Below are 18,582 nucleotides of genomic sequence, written 5' to 3' on the forward strand. Positions count from 1 at the left end.
AACGAGAATATTTTTTTAATTGCTGCTAAGTAGGTGTCTTGTTGAATATTGGTTTGATCAAGATTAAATACCTGAACTGCTGTTGCATTTGTAACAGAGCTGCCTGTGTTACTGTGGTGGATGTTATTGTAGCAGTTATGTGTCAGGTCCCTTCTCTAAAGTACTTTTGAAACACTTGAGTAGAACTCTCTTATTGTGCTACCATGTGAATAGATCATCTTGGAAGTAGGACTGTCTGTTGCATTGCCTGCTTCCTTTTTTATACTCACAGATCTGATATGATGCTTGTATTTAATGCATTTTAAATCCATATTGGGAAGCTGTTTCAGTTGTACAATTCTCTAAAGTGGGTTTCTAGATTTTTTGTTTTTAAGTTTTCTATGAAGCTGTTTCTCAGTAACTGACAGTTCAGAGATCTTGTGTAACTTTATATAGTTATTCCTGTAGCACACACCCATCTCTGGCTTTTCAAGCCTTTTATTTTTTACTGACTACCAAGCTCAATTTTTTATTTGGCAATGTTAATGAACGTAGTCCACCATCTGTCAGTTCATTCAGATGAAACGGGAAAAATTTCTGTAAGGACATTAAAAAAAACTTGGGAACAAATCTGTCATCCTTTAAGAGGATTTCAGACCAAAGTCTCTGAAAGGTTCCTATTTTACCCTTACTGTCATAGTGTTTTGGGGAGAATCATGCTGATGCAACTCATACTTTGAAGAAATCACAGCCATGTTTCATTGCTTTTAATTGGAATACTGTAAATAAAATTACTGAATCATTGAAAGGCTTTGCTTAACTTTTCTGCCTGTAGTATTAAAAGGACAGTGTAGAGGGAGCTAAAAAGCCTTTTGTTTTTAACTCTTATTTGGATTGGAAGATTTTCCATGCCCTCTGAGGTGAAATTTGACTTCAAATATTCAAATTTTAAAGTAACATGAAGATCTTCATTTTCAAATCAGTACAGTCCAGGGCTTACGGTATCAGGTGGGAGTTACAATCTGTTTCTCTTGCACAGGTGCTTTGTCCCAGTCTTCGGCTTTTCTGTGTGAGCTTCCTATCTCCCTCTTTGCAACAGAAATGCCTATTAACTAATTTTAAAACATATGGTATGAAAGAGGCTTTGGTATTAGAATATGATTTATGACTGGAGGCAACTGGCCTCTTCACTTTTGCTGTAGACTATTAAATTATTTTAGTTCCATATTTCATTTTATAAACCATTGGGCCTTGGATTTTATTCAGTATAATATTAAATTACTGCTACAGGCATAAAGCGCCATTCTGTTATCATAGTTATTTTGAGAAATCAGCAAATAATTTCTCCTGCTGGTATTTTTCTTCCCAAAGGAAGCTGGCCAAGACCCAAAACAATAATTAGATTGTTGAACATGGGAACAGTTATGTAGTATGGATCTGAAACACTTCGTGCTTGCAGATACTTCCTTTGTGTAAATGTTTAGCTCTTTATGGTATCATGTAATTTGTGTATTTGAACAGCATTAATCCAACAACAGGTAATATATTTAAGCCTAATAGTAATGCAGCTAACTGCTTTTTTCTCCCCATTATATTTTCCCAGATGTTAACATACTTTGCCGCGTTCGAGGTATTCTTTGAAGAAAATCTGCCAAAGTTATTTGCTCACTTCAAAAAAAATAACGTAACTCCCGACATCTATCTCATTGATTGGTAAGACATTGAAAGTGTAATTACTAATGTGCATACTAGCATTACAGCTCCCTGTCAGTGTTCATGATAGAAGCTCGAGTGCTCTTATGTGCTTTAGTATTCTTTTAAGATAAAGTCTTTATCTTTTGTTCAGTATTTGAGTTGTCAATCTAAATCATTCCCACGTACTTCTGTGATGTTTAATGTTTGCCTAACTGTTATTATTTTACTTCTGTTGAGTTTAAGGCTTATTTTGAAATGCATCTGTGTAGCAGTGTTTATCTGTATTTAGTGCATATTTGGATTAGTCTTCTGAGAAAATCTGGTTTTCTACTGCATGTGCAGGTGTCTACGTGGCGTGTAGAGCCGGGAAGTATTGCTTGTCTTGCATGTGAAATGTGTAGTGTATCCTTCTGAATGGATCCGGAAAAGACTAGTTAAAACATTTGTCTGTGCAACAAAAAGCTACAAGCTACAGAAAAACAAACACCTAGGCATTTGGCAGGATGAACTATGACTCCTTGGCAGTGTTTCACTCTCTTTAGGTGGTCCCAGATCCTGTTTAGAGGATCCCAGTACAAGTGGTTTATAAACTCATCTTGACGTAGTCCAGTTGAGTAGCTAAAGAGCATCAGCATGTTTTTAATTACTGCAGCTATTCCTCTTGGCTGGCGGGCAATTACAACCTTTTTATTTGGTGAAACTGCCTTCCCTTTTACTTCTAATATAATTATAGCCTTTTTCCTTAGAGAGGAAAAAAGACAAGGGTCTTATTTGCACTCCTGTCAAAGTTTGATGTGACATAAGACACTCCAAAGTGAGTGGTTGCATTTGTGCCTGTCAGACTTCGGTTTGGGGCAGTTAAAGTGTCTCTTCTCAGCAAGCAAGGCTTTGTTGTTGATTTCAAGATGATATGCAGTCTTTTTTGTGAAAAATTGTTTGCTCTTAAACTGTTGACAACTTCTGTTCTCATGTAACTGACTAAACACCTTCAGCAAAAGTTTAAATTCCTAGTAACAGCATTTTTTTCTGAGATTCGTATTTTGGAAAACAATTGTCTTGTTAATTGAATTCTGCCTGAATAAAACTCTGGATACCCTGATCTTCGAGACAAAGTTGTTAGCACTGAACTTGTTGCTGATCCATTAGATGGAAATCCATCTAAAGTCCAACAGCTAGAATACCTAAGAATTTGTCGGATCATAGAGTTGCTGAGGCGTTGGAAGGGAAATCTGGAGATCATCTAGTCTAAACCCACTGCTCAGAGCAGAGTCAACTAGAACAGGTTGCTCAGGACCTTGTCCAGTTGGGTTTTGAATGTCTCCAAGGAGAGAGACTCCACAACAACTCCAGACAACTCTCTTCCAGTGTTCAACCACCCTTACAGAGAACAAGTGTTTTATTTTCTTAGGTTTAAATTGATTTCCTGTATTTCAGTTCATGCCCATTAGCTCTTGTCTGTTCACTGGATGCAAATGAGAAGAGTCTGGCTCTGTCTTCTTTACTCCCTCCTACCAAGTATTTTTACACATTTAGGTCCAAGCCATCTATTCTGTCTAAGAAGTACCAACTTACTCAGTCTCTCCCTTTGTATCTGATGCTTCAAGCTTTTAGTGGCATTCGTGGCAAGGTGAATATTTCTCTTGTGCTGGGGAGCCCAAAGCTGGCTCACCAATGCTGAGTAGATGGATGACCTGCCTTGGCCTGCTGGCAGTGCTGTTCCTGATGCAGCCCAGGAGTTTGTGGACTTTCTTTGCTGCAAAGGCACATTGCTGGCTGACATTCAACTTGTCCACAAGGACCTCCATGTCTTTTTTAGCAGTGCTGCTTTGAAGCCTTTTGTCTTGCCACATGTACTGGTGCCTGGGCTTACTTCCTCACGAGGTGCAAGTCTTGGCATTTCTCTTTGTTGCACTTAGTGAGACTCGTGTCATGTCGTTTTTCCGGTGTCTCAAGGTCTCTGTGGAGTGGTATCAGCTGCTCCTCCAACATTTGTATCACCTGCAAACTTGCTGAGTGTACAGTCAAGACCCATCATCTAGGTCCTTGATGGAGACATCTGAAAGTATTGGATGTGACTATCAATCTCTAGAGCACTCTGCTTGTACTTCATGCCACTGAAAACCTTCTGAGCTTGGCAGTTCCAGCCAGTTTTCAGTCCATCTCACTGTCCGTTGGTCTAGTCCATATTTCATCAGTTCATCAACAAGAATTTTATGGGATACATTGTTGAAAGCCTTGCTAACAAAGATAAACAACATCCATTGCCGTCTCCTCATCCACTCTCATTGTAGGCAGCTATCAGTTTGGTCAGGATTGGGTTTGCTTACGTAAATTCATACTGACTTCTCCCAATCACCTTTTTACCCATCATGTATTTTGAAATGATCTCCAGGAATTTTTCTTCTATTACTTTCCCAGGGATAGAGGTGAGGCTAACCTGCCTGTAGTTCCCTGGATCATACTTTTCGAAAGTGGGAAGCGACATCTATTTTTTTTGAGTCCTCAGAATCTTCGTCTGATCCTATGAAAAGTCCTTCTCATTGTGTTTAACTTCCATTGTCAGATTCAACTCCAGATGGGCTTTATGTTTCCTAGCCCCTTCCCTGCATATTCAGACAATGACTCTGTATTCTCCATGATCATCTGCTCCTCCTTCAGCCTCTTCTATGCTTCCTTTTTATATTTGAATTTCATCAGGAGGTTCTTGTTCGTCCATGCAGGCCTCCTGCTGCCTCTGCTTGAATTCTGTGATTTTCACGTGCCTCTTGAACTGAGGATAGTGTAACGTGGGCTTTGTTTGACTTGGCTTTTACATTGGGATTAAATTTTAAAGCCCCATACATAGGGGAATGAGCAGTTGTGTAATGGGTACACTCATTTCTCCCAACATTTGGTGGAAGAATTACCCTCGGACAGATTTTTATGACTGAAGGCTAAGAATATTAAACTGCACTAGATCTACACAGAGTGCAGGAAGATGCTAGAAAAAATACTGGGATAGCATAGAAGGGAAGGAAGAGGGCAGAGGCTGATATGTTCAATGATAAGAGGAAAGATGTTGAAATTATATTGCCTCAGACAATGTTGTGAAAAGCCTGTGTGTGGAGGAAGCAGTTGAGTAAAAGGGATGTCAGAATAGGACAACAACAGTAAAATCACTAGGATATAAACTTTTTAATGGATTGCTAGTTTAGTATGATGCTGTTGTAAATAAGGTGAAGAAGAGACTAAAACTGAGTGTCATTGTGGTGCCAGTGTATTAATGTCACTCTGTCTAACTTTGAGCTTTACATTGTCAAGAAATCCCGAGGAACTCATCAGAAATTGGAGATGTAGAAGACGACTGTTTTGATGAAAGGTTAAGGGTTTACATTCCCCTCAGCAGTTTTGCTTTGATAGGCTAGTCCTTATTGTTTTTTCTTGAGTTAAGGTTTATGTAATCAGTTGTTCTTTCTGAGCATATTTATAGGTTAAAATAAAGCAAAATAAGACTGACTTCTGAGCAAAGCACTGAAGTGTTGAAATCTGAGTGTGTGGGGCACATCAGACCCCAATTTCGTTCATTCTATGGGTATTGTTAGGAGCACTTGAAAGAAACTTCTTTCAGGAGTGAGTGTGGATAGTGCTTCTCAAGGTCTTTGTAGAAATGGACTGACAACCTTGAGCATTTCTTGATGACTACCTGCATCTGCATTAAAGCTGTTTATTTTAATCTCAAGGACATTTTATGGTGTTCCGTGCTGTCCCTTGAGAGTCACAACATTATGGTTTTGTACAGGAACGCAGATGAGTTGAGGCAGTCCCTCCCAATCCTATATTAAACTTTTTTTCATGCTTGTTTTATGCTAGACAGCTTGTTCCACTCCGTCTTTAATTTTGCTAGAGTGGAGTTGATATTTGCTGTGTAAGGTTTAGGTATAATATTTAAATACGTATGTGTTTGCATGTGTATATAAGTGTATTTATATATACGTGTGTGTGCATACATACATATACTTTCTAGTTTAAAATACTGTTATCCTGTAGGAAGCAGGTTTAGATTTAGATTTTTTTTTTAAAATGGCCACTGCACCGGAAACTTTGTGAATGGGACTTTATATGTGCTGTCCTTCCATGACTTCCAGGAGGTAATATAGAAAAGATGTAGAGAAAAATCAGGTGGACCTATGTTTTCATGAGTGAGTAACTGTTAAAGCTAAGGGATTCGGAAAATGTTGTTTATAAGATTTCCTGTAGCTCACAGCTGACGATGAATTTGCCATGGTACAGATATCGCACCGTTAGAAACAGAATTGCTTCCAGAAAGATAAAAATGTGGTTTCAGTGTCTCTCTGAATAGACAGACCTTTTGGTTGTAGGCAGAAATCTCTATGAAACAGCCTTGCTCTAACAACATAACTTTAATTTAATTGCACATTTGTTCTGAGCTTCAGAGGGATGCCTGCTGCTATTCTGGTGGCTGGCATGGTGGCCTGGTGTGCAGGCATGTGTGCAGTAAATCTCAGTTGGTGCCAGCTCTGAGAGGGCTCCAGTAGCCGGTGCTGCATGGAAACCCTCCTTCTCCTGCTACATTTACAGTGGAATCCACTAGTCACCTTTGTGCTGTTTCCTGTAACCAGTGCAGCAGTACAATCGGTGGCTTCAATCACTTTTGAAGGCGTACGTTCCAAGAAAAGGAAATGTGCCCAGCTATGCAGGTGATACAATGCTGCATTGGGTTTTCTTGAGGCTGGTAGAGGATTTAGGGAAGGGAGCCCCCCTGCCAGTTCAGTTCCACCACTGCCTTCTCTGATGGGGTAAAAACCCAAGGACTTAAGAATTTAATTAAAAAGTACAGTGGCATGATTGTCAGCGGATACCTGCCAGAAGTAAGGCATCTTTTTTAGAAAGGACCCATGTGCTTCAAGCCAAAACTCAAACTGATTAATCTCATCCAAAGGATTCAAAAGCCAGACATGTTTTTACTTTTTTTGAAGAATATGATGGAAATCAAGCATGAGAGAGCTGTAAAGAGCAGCGTGCAGTCAAGTTCACAGAGAATAGGGGGGGAATAGTGTTTCTGAATAGCGCAGCCTTGGCCTCTCAGCTCTGTCAGCTGATGTACCACAGGCTTTTGTGAGCAGAGCAGAATGTGGATTTACAAAGGACACATGCTGGCTATTTATGGCCTGCTGCCGCTATACAAACAACTCTTTATCCCCTACTCAGAAAAATGATTTTGGCAATAATTATAGCTGAGGGCTTTGCTTGTACTGATGGATTGATCAGTGGTTCTTCAGTATTCCACTGACTGTGACTGTGCTCTGTGAACGCCAACTTTCTGTTGACATTATTTGCTTATTACAATAAAGGTCTGAGCCGCTTTGTGTGGGTGTTTGTAGTGGGCGCTTCCAGTGAAGTATTTCTAAGCTTGCTATCTGCTAGATTAAGAAAAAGACAGTTCACGTCATGCTGTTATCTCTCCACTCCCCAAAAAATGAAGCTTAAGAGGATGCTTTAAGTGCACGCCTCCTTTTCAAAGAAAAAATGGACTGTCCAATTATTTCCAAAGGTTTCTGGTGACATCTTCATTTTCTGAATTGGAGTTAATACTGGATTCTAAAAGACAAGTCTTCAGCCCAGTTTACAACGTGCTTACCCTTGTGTCACTGCAGGTTGGGGTGGACTTGAGTGATAATAGTGCCGTGCTGTTTAGTGCTCCTGGGTGAGAGGGCCGGGCTTTTTGAGTGCTTCTGACTGGCTGGAAATCGCTCAGAACTCAGGCAGTTTTTGTGTTATATTGATACATTTTGCAATGCATTCAGATTTGCTGAGTGCTAGAAAGTTGCTCTGTTGCAGTCTTTGTTATGTGGTACATAATAATTAAGTTTCTTCTTTCTCCTAACACAGAATGAAGTAAGTACTTTCTTCTCTTTTTCAGCTGTAATGACTTCACAGTTGTACTAAATAAAGTGTTACCAACAAGCTTATAGCAGTAACTCTGAAGGTGCTAATGAGAACAGAGATGCCACTATACAATGAAGTAATGCTTGAGTACTTAGGAAGAGGCAATCTTTGTCTCAAAATAGATGTAGGTGAAATTGATACAATAAGTGATAACAAAAAGTTAGTACCAGAATGAAAGAGGGGATTCGAGAGTCAGCTTAAAGGGTGAATTATCCATCAGTTTCCACAACGGAACTCAGAAGTTGCAGAAGTATTTTTGTGCTGCAACAGGCGTGGGAAAAGAATGTGTAGTGCAAGAACATGTAAGATCTGATTTATATGCAAGATCTGACTTGCATCAGCGTTGCTGTACATGAGTTTTCAGTCCAAATTCTGGCATGCGTGTCATCATCACTGTTGCTAACAATATCTTATGAAGAACTTTTAATTAAAAAAAGAAAGAAAGGATGGGGGGGAAACAGAAGGAACTGAGGAAGGAAAACACAGAGCCTATGATTGTCATCGTATCAGTGCTTTGCTTTATCCGTGACATTATGGTCATATGCTTTCCCTGTGAGTAGCAAACCAGCCAGGATTTCATGCTTCAATCTCAGAGCACACTTTCATCATAAGCAGGACTGGGAGGAGCAGGGGCATCTGGTATTTCATTTTTCTTCCCCTTTTCCAAGCAGGCAGCAGCTGGTAGCTTATATTTATGTTACTGTGACACTGGACTTCTAGTTAGCTGCCTTGTCTGCACCTGGGACTTGAAATGAGTTGGAGGAGAACTGCAGACAAGAAATCATCCTGCAGTGCAGCGAGAGCAGGTCATGTGGAAGCCGTGTGCTAGTGCTGCTGAGAGCTGCTGCTGGGACTGGTACAGCTGCTTTATTGCTAAGATAAATTTCAGCTGGGTTTCAGAGCAGTAGCTCAGATGTCTAATAGAAAAATGTCTTTCAGTAGGAAATGTTTGAAGGGAGCAAATTCATCCTTAGCAGTAACAATTCCTACTGTTGTTGCATTGCTTGTTCCAGGAGCCCATTCTTAGGTCTTGATGTATTTAGTTCCATGCTAGTATTAATGAAAGTTAATTGCCTTGCAAATTTCCTGTAAATTGCACTTTTTTCCAAATTATGAAGACATCAATGTCAAATGCCTTATTTGATGTGACAGCTTTTTTTGATGTAAATCTTTTCCGTCAAAAAGTAGCATTCTAATAAATAGTTCTGACTGTTTTTTCTGACAGTTTATTTTCTGCATAGTTGTAGTTTTAATACACATGGGTTGTTCAGGTTAGGTCTGAATCGTGACAGAATAATAGCTCTTGTGAATAAAAACACATCAAAAAACCAGGCATTGTTACTTATCTTTAACGAGGACTAGTTTTTGGCTGAGTGTTTGCCTGCAGCTTGGTGACCAGGAAAGGACTCTGGAATTGCTTCCTATTATGCTGTTCTTCATCAAGCAAAAAGCTGTTGCTGTTTCCTGTGCATGTGTGTGTATAGACAAAAAGTCTTAATTCTGCTGCGTAAGTATTCTGTAGCAAGACATTTTTAGATGGCATGTGACTGTATAGAAGTGTCAAAAGAGTGTACCAAGCCTGCAACTCATCATCAGCCAATAACCTGAAGAAAGGGCTTGTATTGTGCTATTCTCCCTTTCTCTCTCTCTCACGTGTATGTAAAACACGTAGATAAACTACAGTGTTTCTTTTTAATCCCAGACTCTACCACTATATTTATATTCTTATTTAGCCTTTTGGAGAACAGAATTTATACGATTTCCATGTTTTATAAAGATATTGCAGTGAGATGTAAAATCAGAAAAAAGTAAAATTCTAAGGATCCTAAAGCTGCAGTGTACTTGTCACCTGAATTTGTGCAACTGGTTTAGCTTTGTCGTGCTGCTTGTAAAATTAATAGATTTTTCCATTTTTCTGAAGTGTGCTGGTTCACAAAGAAGCTGGGTACTTCATGACGTGTCTGTCATTCAGAAAATCTTACGTAGTAAAAATCAGATACTGCAGAAAACCTTTGATTGTTAGAATTTGCTGTGAAAATACATTAATTCATATTCTGTACCTATATAGATGTGTGTTTATGTCTATTCTGTTTTATTTTTTTAATGTAAACCTGAATTTCCCCCCAAAAAAATTGGAGGCTGTAGGGGGGGTCTTAAACACCAGGGAGCTGCTGTTGGATTCAGCATACTTGAAATGAGATTTTGTGTTAAAAGATGTGGGAAGGCTTTATTTACATTTAAGGCTTTGCTGACCTCTGCCGGAGAATTACTTGCAGTTTTATGGAGCTCTACGCAGTGCGTCTGTGCTGAAATGTACTCTAAATTCTCAATTCACTAGAGTTTGAACTGGTATTTCCTCCAACACTTGTGCCTTAATGGTTGTACCAATTTATATTGTTTCATGTATTGATATGCTGCAACTATTAGAAGTGCGTCTGAAATTAAAATAGGAATATTCAGTTATAAATATTTGAGAAGCTTCCAACTCACTGGTGATCAGTCTGTGTTCTTCTGTTAGTATCTAAGGCGCTTTTCTTGTCCACTAACACTGAAAATTTTGTTCTGTTTTTAAGGATATTCACATTGTACAGCAAATCTTTGCCACTGGACTTGGCATGTCGTGTTTGGGATGTGTTCTGCCGTGATGGAGAAGAGTTCCTATTCCGTACAGCCCTGGGAATATTAAAACTTTTTGAAGATATTTTGACCAAAATGGACTTCATTCATATAGCCCAGTTTTTAACAAAGCTGCCTGAGGACTTGCCTTCAGAAGAATTCTTCACATCTATAGCTGCCATTCAGATGCAAAGTAGAAACAAAAAGTGGGCTCAGGTAAAGGGGGTGTTAATCTTTGATAATAAACAATTGTTCTGTACTCATGAAAATGGGGCTTGGCAACACCTGGAAGAATGTTTTAATGGAGTTAATGTTTGATTTTACAGGTGGGTAGGACTACATACCTTACTCCATGCTTTTAGTGTACATTCAAGTGAGTGGATTCCCTGAGCTTACTCTCCTCTGGAAAGGAAGAGCTCAGTCAATGTTCGAAATTGAAATGTTGGGTGGAGTTGATATAGTATAGTACAACTTTTAAAATTCATTAATTACAAAGGCTGCTGGCAAGACTACAACTTGGTATTTAAAAGCAGAAGATGGCAGCTTGTCAGGACTCATACAGTCATCTTAATATTCTTGATCTGTTTTGTCTAATTTGGGACTGTACAGAAGTGATTGCATCTCTGACTTCTTTATCGAAATTCAGCCTGAAGTCTTTATTCCAGAAATCGTCTCATCAGTGTAATTTCAACTAAACTCCAGTTTAAAGAAAAATGGTGGGAGTGTGTCATCTGAATGTGGAAATCATTAAGTGGTGGTAACAGACATTGATTCTGGAGAGTTAGGTCAAGCATACTCCATAGCATTTGGAGTGGAAAGACTTTTTTTAGATTTTTTTCTTTCTTCAGAGCAGTAATACAGCCTGCTGCACGAGTTGTGGTGAAACAGAGCTCTATTTTATCTAAATTCTTTTTTGGAGTGAAATGGAAAGGTGATGTTAAATGTAGTAGTTATGGCAATTCAGCTGCAAATGATGATATATTTGACTGTAGAACTTCAGCTGCACATCTCAGCATTAGGTGTACTTAGCATTCAGGAAGACACCTGCTTACTGAACCTTTCACCTTGTTGTACCATGGTAATTACAGACCTGTTATCCTGAGGGTCACATTCTGACCTGGTGCTGTCTAGGGATGACAAATGTAGGACCTCGTCTAAAATCGTATGGGCTGCTTACGAAGCTGGTTCCTGCAGTCCTGGTTCCCTCATCACATGATACCGTGTATGTTTCTATCTCATTCCACTTTTCCCTTGGTCACTGACAGTGTGGTTAGGACACTGGAGACTGAAAGGAGTCCTGGTAAATCATGGACACAGCACTTCTAGTAACAAGGACTCTGGTTATCAAGAGGAAACCTGCAACCTCCCCCCTTTTTTTTTTAATTATGGAATTGCCCGCAAAGAACACAAGGCCTTGTGCCAATACAGGCTGAGCGTGCAAATGTGAATGGATGTTGTTACCTACTGATTTGTTGTCAACAGTAAAGAAGTAGAGATGTTAGAACAGACTGGACTGTTTGCTTAGCATTTCTGTAATCTGTATGTTTCAAATCTTAGCTCCGTAAGGTTTCCGAAATAACTAAAGAATCTGAGCTCTGTTAATTGTCTTTAAGGCTCATGCTTTCCTCCTTTTGTGGATCCATAGTCTGGTGTTATTCTCATTTCTTAAAAGGGTGACTCTTTAAACCAAGGGTGTTGTTACTGTGGCACTTGAAACTCTCTTAAGTCCCTGTGATTGAGTAGCTGTTGATTTATCCTGAATCTCTGTGAAGATATCTAATATCACTCTCCAATTCTAGGAACTGTTGAACAGTCAGACCCGCATTGAACCTTTTTTGTTGCAGCATCTATAGGCGCTTTTGCACTCAAGTGTAGGCAGTGTTGTGTGGTTGCCCTGTGAGTGAATTAGCCCCACCTCCTTGTTAATTCTGATGGTTTAGGGGTTGGTTTGAAGTCAGTCTGAGGGAGAAAAAAAGGTTCCTTACTTGTAACTGCAGTTCTTTGAGATGAAATGTTCCACAGCAGATTCAGTTCTGGGGTGATTCTTGAAGGTGCTGGTGGACTTCTTCAGTGGAGACTAACTACAGGGCAAGGAACATGTTTAGCAGCATGAGAATCTGGCTGTTATTGTGCCCTCTACATGAGGGCTGTGAAAAAAAAAAGGTTCATCAGGTATTAGGAAATGCAAGTTTTCAGTGTGGGTGAAAATGTGGACTTTCCTGCACTTCCTGCACTTGGGGCATCCTGCACTTGGGGCACAACAACCCTATGCAGTGCTACAGACTGGGAGAAGTCTGTCTAGAAAGCTGCCTGGAGGAGAGGGACCTGGGGGTGTTGGTTGACAGCCGACTGAATATGAGCCAGCAGTGTGCCCAGGTGGCCAAGAAGGCCCATGGCATCTTGGCTTGTATCAGAAACGGCGTGACCAGCAGGTCCAGGGAGGTTATCCTCCCTCTGTACTCGGCACTGGTGAGACCGCTGCTCGAATACTGTGTTCAGTTCTGGGCCCCTCACCACAAGAAGGATGTTGAGGCTCTGGAGAGAGTCCAGAGAAGAGCAACAAAGCTGGTGAAAGGGCTGGAGAACAGGCCTTATGAGGAGCGGCTGAGAGAGCTGGGGTTGTTTAGTCTGGAGAAGAGGAGGCTGAGGGGTGACCTCATTGCTCTCTACAACTACCTGAAAGGACGTTGTAGAGAGGAGGGTGCTGGCCTCTTCTCCCAAGTGACAGGGGACAGGACAAGAGGGAATGGCCTCAAGCTCCGACAGGGGAGGTTTAGGCTAGACGTTAGGAAAAAATTCTTTACAGAAAGGGTCATTGGGCACTGGAACAGGCTGCCCAGGGAGGTGGTTGAGTCACCTTCCCTGGAGGTGTTTAAGGCACGGGTGGACGAGGTGCTGAGGGATATGGTTTAGTGTTTGGTAGGAACGGTTGGACTCGGTGATCCGGTGGGTCTCTTCCAACCTGGTTATTCTGTGATTCTGTGTGATTCTGTGACTTTTTGCTTCACAAAAAGATGTAAGCAGATCTGGAGACTGGTGTCTTCCGAACAAGCACCAATCAGCACTAAGGTAATTCTGTCCTGAACTCCTAGATAACATCAGGCTGCTCAGGCTGCTCACTGCCTGTGTTTTCAGATGTTCCATTTATCTTGAGAATTGTAACTTCCCCTCAGGCAGCGTCCTTTAGTAATGCTAGACTTGCATAATATGGGCTAGAATCTCATCTCCAGACTTCAAAAGTTTGTGTTTGGGGGAGATTGAGTTTAAACATTTGTTTAATCCATTTGTATCTACCATGCTACCAGGAGTTAGGGGAGGAGTCTACATCAGTGGAGAGGTTCTTTAAATTTGATTACATTTAATAGTTAAAATAATATTGCTCAGACATAATGAAATGGGAAACTTCCATTTATTGAGTCACTTTTTAAGTCTAACACTTCTTTTCTCTCTCCTTGAAATGTCTAGGTACTGGCTGCTCTGCAGAAAGACAATCGGGAAATGGAAAAAGGAAGTCCTTCACTCAAACGTTAAAATTACGGTTGCCTCTCCAGCGATTCACAGGAAAAGAGCTAAAGTGGCAAAAGTATTGAGCACTGTTTGACATGTATGAGCTTGCAAATCAAAGTGTTATTTCAGAGTTTAGTTTAGTAGTAGGATAGCCTTAAAGGGAAAGGACGGGGCAGGAGAGGAAGGAAATCAGGATAAACCCCTTATAAATTAAACCTAGGCTTAGCCTTAAACTTCTAATGAGCATTTGCTGTCAACAGCGTTACACATTCTGTACTTCCGATGAGGGGAGTGAAACTAAACAATACTAAGGAGTTTTTTGAGGTTGATGCTTTTTATGTTTTAAAAGACTGGGCATTCAGCAATGTCATTTGCTTTGAAAGCTATTCCTCAGTTCTGTTTTTAGGCAGGATATATTTCCCAAACCTATAACAGTAGCTGGATCTGGATTTTATATAACTGGTGCTGGAATTTATAGTTAAATTATGTAAGGACCATTTCTTTAGAAATGCTTCTTGTTTTATAGGCTGTGGGTCCCATTTACCAAAGAAATCACATAGACGCAAAACTGCATTCCATTCTTTAATAAGAAAAAGCTAAGTAGAAAGTAAACTTGGAAGAGAAGTCCCACTAGTAATGCAAAAGCAATTATTCTTCAAGACACCTTGGAAATCTTGGTTTCCAATCTGGATGCGTATGAAAGAAGTTCCATTAATCAGACTAGATTCCACACTCACCAAGGGTGTTCTAATATTAGGTTGGCATCATTTCCCAGCTGGTACTCTTTCAAGTCAGGGTCACTGACTTTAAGAACTTTAAAGAAACATACCACTAAATGTACGTTTCCATGTTTCCTTCTTCTGGGGCAGTGCTGTCTCAGGGTGATCTTACCTACTGGCTACTTAGTCCTGTGCCATCTCTCCAGTAGTGCTTATAAAACTGATCTGGGCTGAGCTTATAAACTGAGAAATGGTTAGAAGCAGTTTTTATAGTTCCTTTAAACCCAGCTCTGCTCACTGGCAAAACTGAGAAGGAAGGGTGTAGGTGAGAAATTATGTAAGCTGGCATTGCTGCTGAAACCAAAAGGGTCTGTGGGATCTGAAAGCGTTATGTGGAGCTGATCTGTATGTAGTGACAAGTGAAACAAGTTTACTGGGGAATGTGCCAGACGGATACCATCAGAATAAGTACAAGCTGTCACTTCCTAGCGTTTTATCTAGCCTCTAATACATGGGAGCAAGTTACAGAGGTGGCAAACGGCGGCCGCAGAATTGTTACACAGCTTGGAGCCCCTCTGCATTCCAGTGAACGCTGAACTGTAAATCATGCGTGCCTCTGATTTACAAGAATGTTTATTGCATAGTGTATAGTGTAAAATCTATTTTATAAATAATGATGATCATTGAAAAGGGAAACTTAACTGAAGCAATATTTGTGTTAACTGTTTCTAAAACCTCTAGCTGTATGGTCAGCAGTTTCCCAAAGCTCTTTGGTCTGTTTTATGCTGATTATTCTGGCACTGTCTGAATAAAAAAAAAATGAGAATAATAGTTACACGCTACTCAGCTGAAGCTATAAAGGACTGTGGGACATAGTCAAAATACTGTCCTTTAGTGCAAACATGGTTTTCACAAAGGATAGTTTGATTGTAATATTAGAACAGTGAGAGCAAGATTCCCTGGTAAGCGAGGACTCAGAGTCACTTTTGGAGATGTGTAATGCAAGTGCAACTCACAAGTCTGATACCTCATTGGCCTCTTCCCCTGTCCACTTCGTGTACCTGGCATAATGTGTATGGGGTTTTGTTGACCATCTTAACTCCTCCATAAGGCTACTTGTAGGTTATCACTTACTGAAAACAGACCTCAAGATGTTGGTATGAAACGCGTGATTTGTATAGCTTTGATCCTTCAGTGGCCGGTACTTGTGTGCTGCATTGCTGTGAAGTGCAATAGAAAGTTGGAAGGAAGGTCAGTAAGTGTTTTTTTCATATTACTTTTTCTGTTACTACGACAAATAGGCCTTTCCATGAAGGATGTGAGAGGCCTACCATCTGAAACATTTGCACTATGCTTTTAAGTGGTTTATTAAACACACAAACAAGTTTCTCCTCAGCATACATTTTTAGGTGGTACTGTAACAGGCTTTGTGATTTAAGTCTTCATTGCAACTAGATATGTATTTCTTTTTAAACAGGTCTACAAGTGCATCTCATTTGTCTGTTTAAAATGCTTTCTTCAGCTACTAAGTATCTTTGCAGCTATCAACAGCCTCTTCCCCTTTTTCTCTTCTCAGTAAGATGTTGAATGTAACAGTGAAAATGGGTACAGTTGTGGGAAGAAGGCCTGCTGCAACACTTGTGCACTGTTTAAGCAAATGTAATTATTTTGTTTTGTGATTTATCTTTCTGTTCTTAGATGTATATATTTTCTAAATGATTTCTTTGTGTATATAAGGTACGTTCTATCATGAAGAAAAGCAATGCAATAAGGAGCTTTGCACAGTTTGTTTTCAAACAAAATACCTTTGAGAAAAAAAAATCACTTCCTGAAAGATTGTTTCAACTTCTGAGTAACTTGATTTGAAGGTAACGCTTGAATTTTGATAAACCCAGAGATGAGTAGCGAGGGCATAAAATTATTTGCCACTGAGCTTGTTAAGTTTCTTGCAGCTTACCAAATCTCTTAATTAGCTATTCAGGAAGATTTCCACAATAAATTCAGGGATTGCATAAAAAATTTTGACAATTGTATTGTTCAGGTGCTTGAGAGTATCTGCAACAGGATGCATGAGATTTTCTTTCATTGAGCAAGTGTCCCCATCAGTCAAAATTTCTTTTCTTCGTGGGTTTAAGAAAAACAAAAATGCTGCAATACATCATGAGTCTGCAACAACCACTGTATGTGCAGCAGACCAGAGAAACCGACAACTTCAACCAGGCTGAGAGTTCTGTACGACCTGCACTTTATTGTAAAGTTTTGCAACTTCGATCAGCAATCACTCATAAACGTTACTTCATTTAGTAAAGAATTTCATTTGGGGAAAAAAAATTAGGTACCTTGTAAGAGCTTATTTTTGAATGTTTCAAAAACTCGAGTGACACAGAGCACCATTGATACATGCCCCACGCATCGCGTTGCAATTGGTTTTATGTTGGTGTGTGTATCAAACTGGAACTTTTTCAACTGTCAATAAATGGTTTTGTTAAATAAAGTCATGTACAGTTCTCTTAATCACCCATTGTCAGTGTAATTGAGAAATAAAAGAATCAATGCCTGCCTCAGAAGAGCAGAGTGGAAGGGAAGAATCACCTCCCTCACCCTGCTGGTTACACGTCTTTTGAAGCAGCCCAGGCTCTGGTTGGCTTTCTGGGCTGCAAGCACACATTGCCAGCTCATGGTGAGCGTCTCTTCCACCAGCACCCCAGAGTCCTTCTCCCCAGGGCTCCTCTCAATCCATTCTCTGCCCAGCCTGTAATTGTGCAGGGCACTGTCCAGACCCAGGCGTCAGGTCCTTGCACGTGGCCTTGCTGAACTGGATGAGGTTGGCACAAGCCCATCAATTCAGTGACTTGTGTATTTGGTATAAATGCACGTGCAACTGATTTTGGAACTGGAACCACCAGTTCAAGTACTGCTCAGCAATACCTGTCCCACAGGATGGAATTCTAGCCTGTGGTGGAAACCCAGCAGCCTCCATTCCTCCTCTTTACCACTGGGATGGGATGTGGCTTCTTACCTGCAAAATTCACATCTGTGGAACACTTCAAGCTAGGCCTTTAATACCCACCTCTGACTGCTGAAGGCAGGACTGAAGGTCCCTGGTCTGTATAAGCAAAGTAGTGTTATCACACTTAGAACTTGACAACTAATGAGGAAGGACTGATTGCAGACTTGGGCACATCAGCTCTTGATGGCCTCTAAGGAGCCTACGGTGGCTGCAATTCCTTCAGTAATGAGAGCACACCGTCTGCAGAGCTCCCAATGTTTTACTGGACTAAAATATTCCTGTATTCTTCACGTCCATCCTTTGCCTTAAATGAAAACTAATGTTAAAACAGCAGCAGGAGCTCCGGGATGTGGATCTGTCTCATGAACCCTGCTTGATGGGGAGAATTGTTGATTTAAGAACACACGGTTCTGAAAGGGGAACCGGCTTCCTGTCACTAGAGCTTCATAAGCCATGCAGCCATAAATATTTGTTGCTCCCTCCCCTTTTTCTCCAGTCTTTTTGTCTGGCGTTCTGATACGCTGCAGCTGAGCAGGGCAGAAGTCACTGAGAGAGTGAGGGGCTAACACCGCCCTCTGCATCTTCAGTGACTACACCTAAGACAAGGCTGAGAGACCCTAAAACTAAAAGCTGATGGACTAAATGAATTCAGAACTCTACTTTGGAGTGAAAAATCAACAACTATACTTATATCCTGAAAATAATTCTGAAAGCAATCACTATTTCTTGTGCACCACCAAGGCAGACGTGGCAGCCAAGTCTATTTACAGAATGGGTGGAGGTTGCAGGGTTGTGGGACGTTGGCCTTGTGCGTGTCCTTTCAGGAGCTGACGAGGAGTTGCTCTCCAGTTGCCAGCTGCATCCAAGAAAACTGTCCTTGCAATGTGCCTGGGAGGCAGACGTGGCCGTTGTCGAATGACAAAATCCATGTGTGTGCTCAGCACCTTCTTTTTGATCTTCAGGATTTCATCCCTGTCGCCATCAATCTTTTTACTGTGTTTCTGTTCCTTTTTCTCCATGGGCTCTCAAGTCCATCAAAGCCGCCACTTGCTCTGTTCTCCAGGGGTCTCGCCTGCCCCCTCCACCCCAGCACTGCCAGCTGCTGCCAAG

General features: G+C 40.7%; 1 protein-coding gene across 5 annotated transcripts in view; it reads left to right on the forward strand.

Moving 5' to 3' along the window:
- The window catches only part of TBC1D14 (TBC1 domain family member 14), a 70,404-nt gene extending 53,448 nt beyond the window's left edge, over positions 1-16,956 (forward strand). For all 5 annotated transcript variants that reach the window (XM_069856365.1, XM_069856366.1, XM_069856368.1 and 2 more), the window contains 3 exons: positions 1,583-1,692; positions 10,194-10,452; positions 13,702-16,956. In XM_069856365.1, coding sequence (XP_069712466.1) covers positions 1,583-1,692; positions 10,194-10,452; positions 13,702-13,767 — 435 coding nt within the window. In that variant the 3' untranslated portion in view covers positions 13,768-16,956. The remainder of the gene's footprint in view (positions 1-1,582; positions 1,693-10,193; positions 10,453-13,701) is intronic.
- The last annotated feature ends 1,626 nt before the right edge of the window (positions 16,957-18,582 follow it).

This window comes from Phaenicophaeus curvirostris, chromosome 4 (assembly GCF_032191515.1).
Source record: "Phaenicophaeus curvirostris isolate KB17595 chromosome 4, BPBGC_Pcur_1.0, whole genome shotgun sequence".
NCBI classification, from domain to species: Eukaryota; Metazoa; Chordata; class Aves; order Cuculiformes; family Cuculidae; genus Phaenicophaeus; species Phaenicophaeus curvirostris.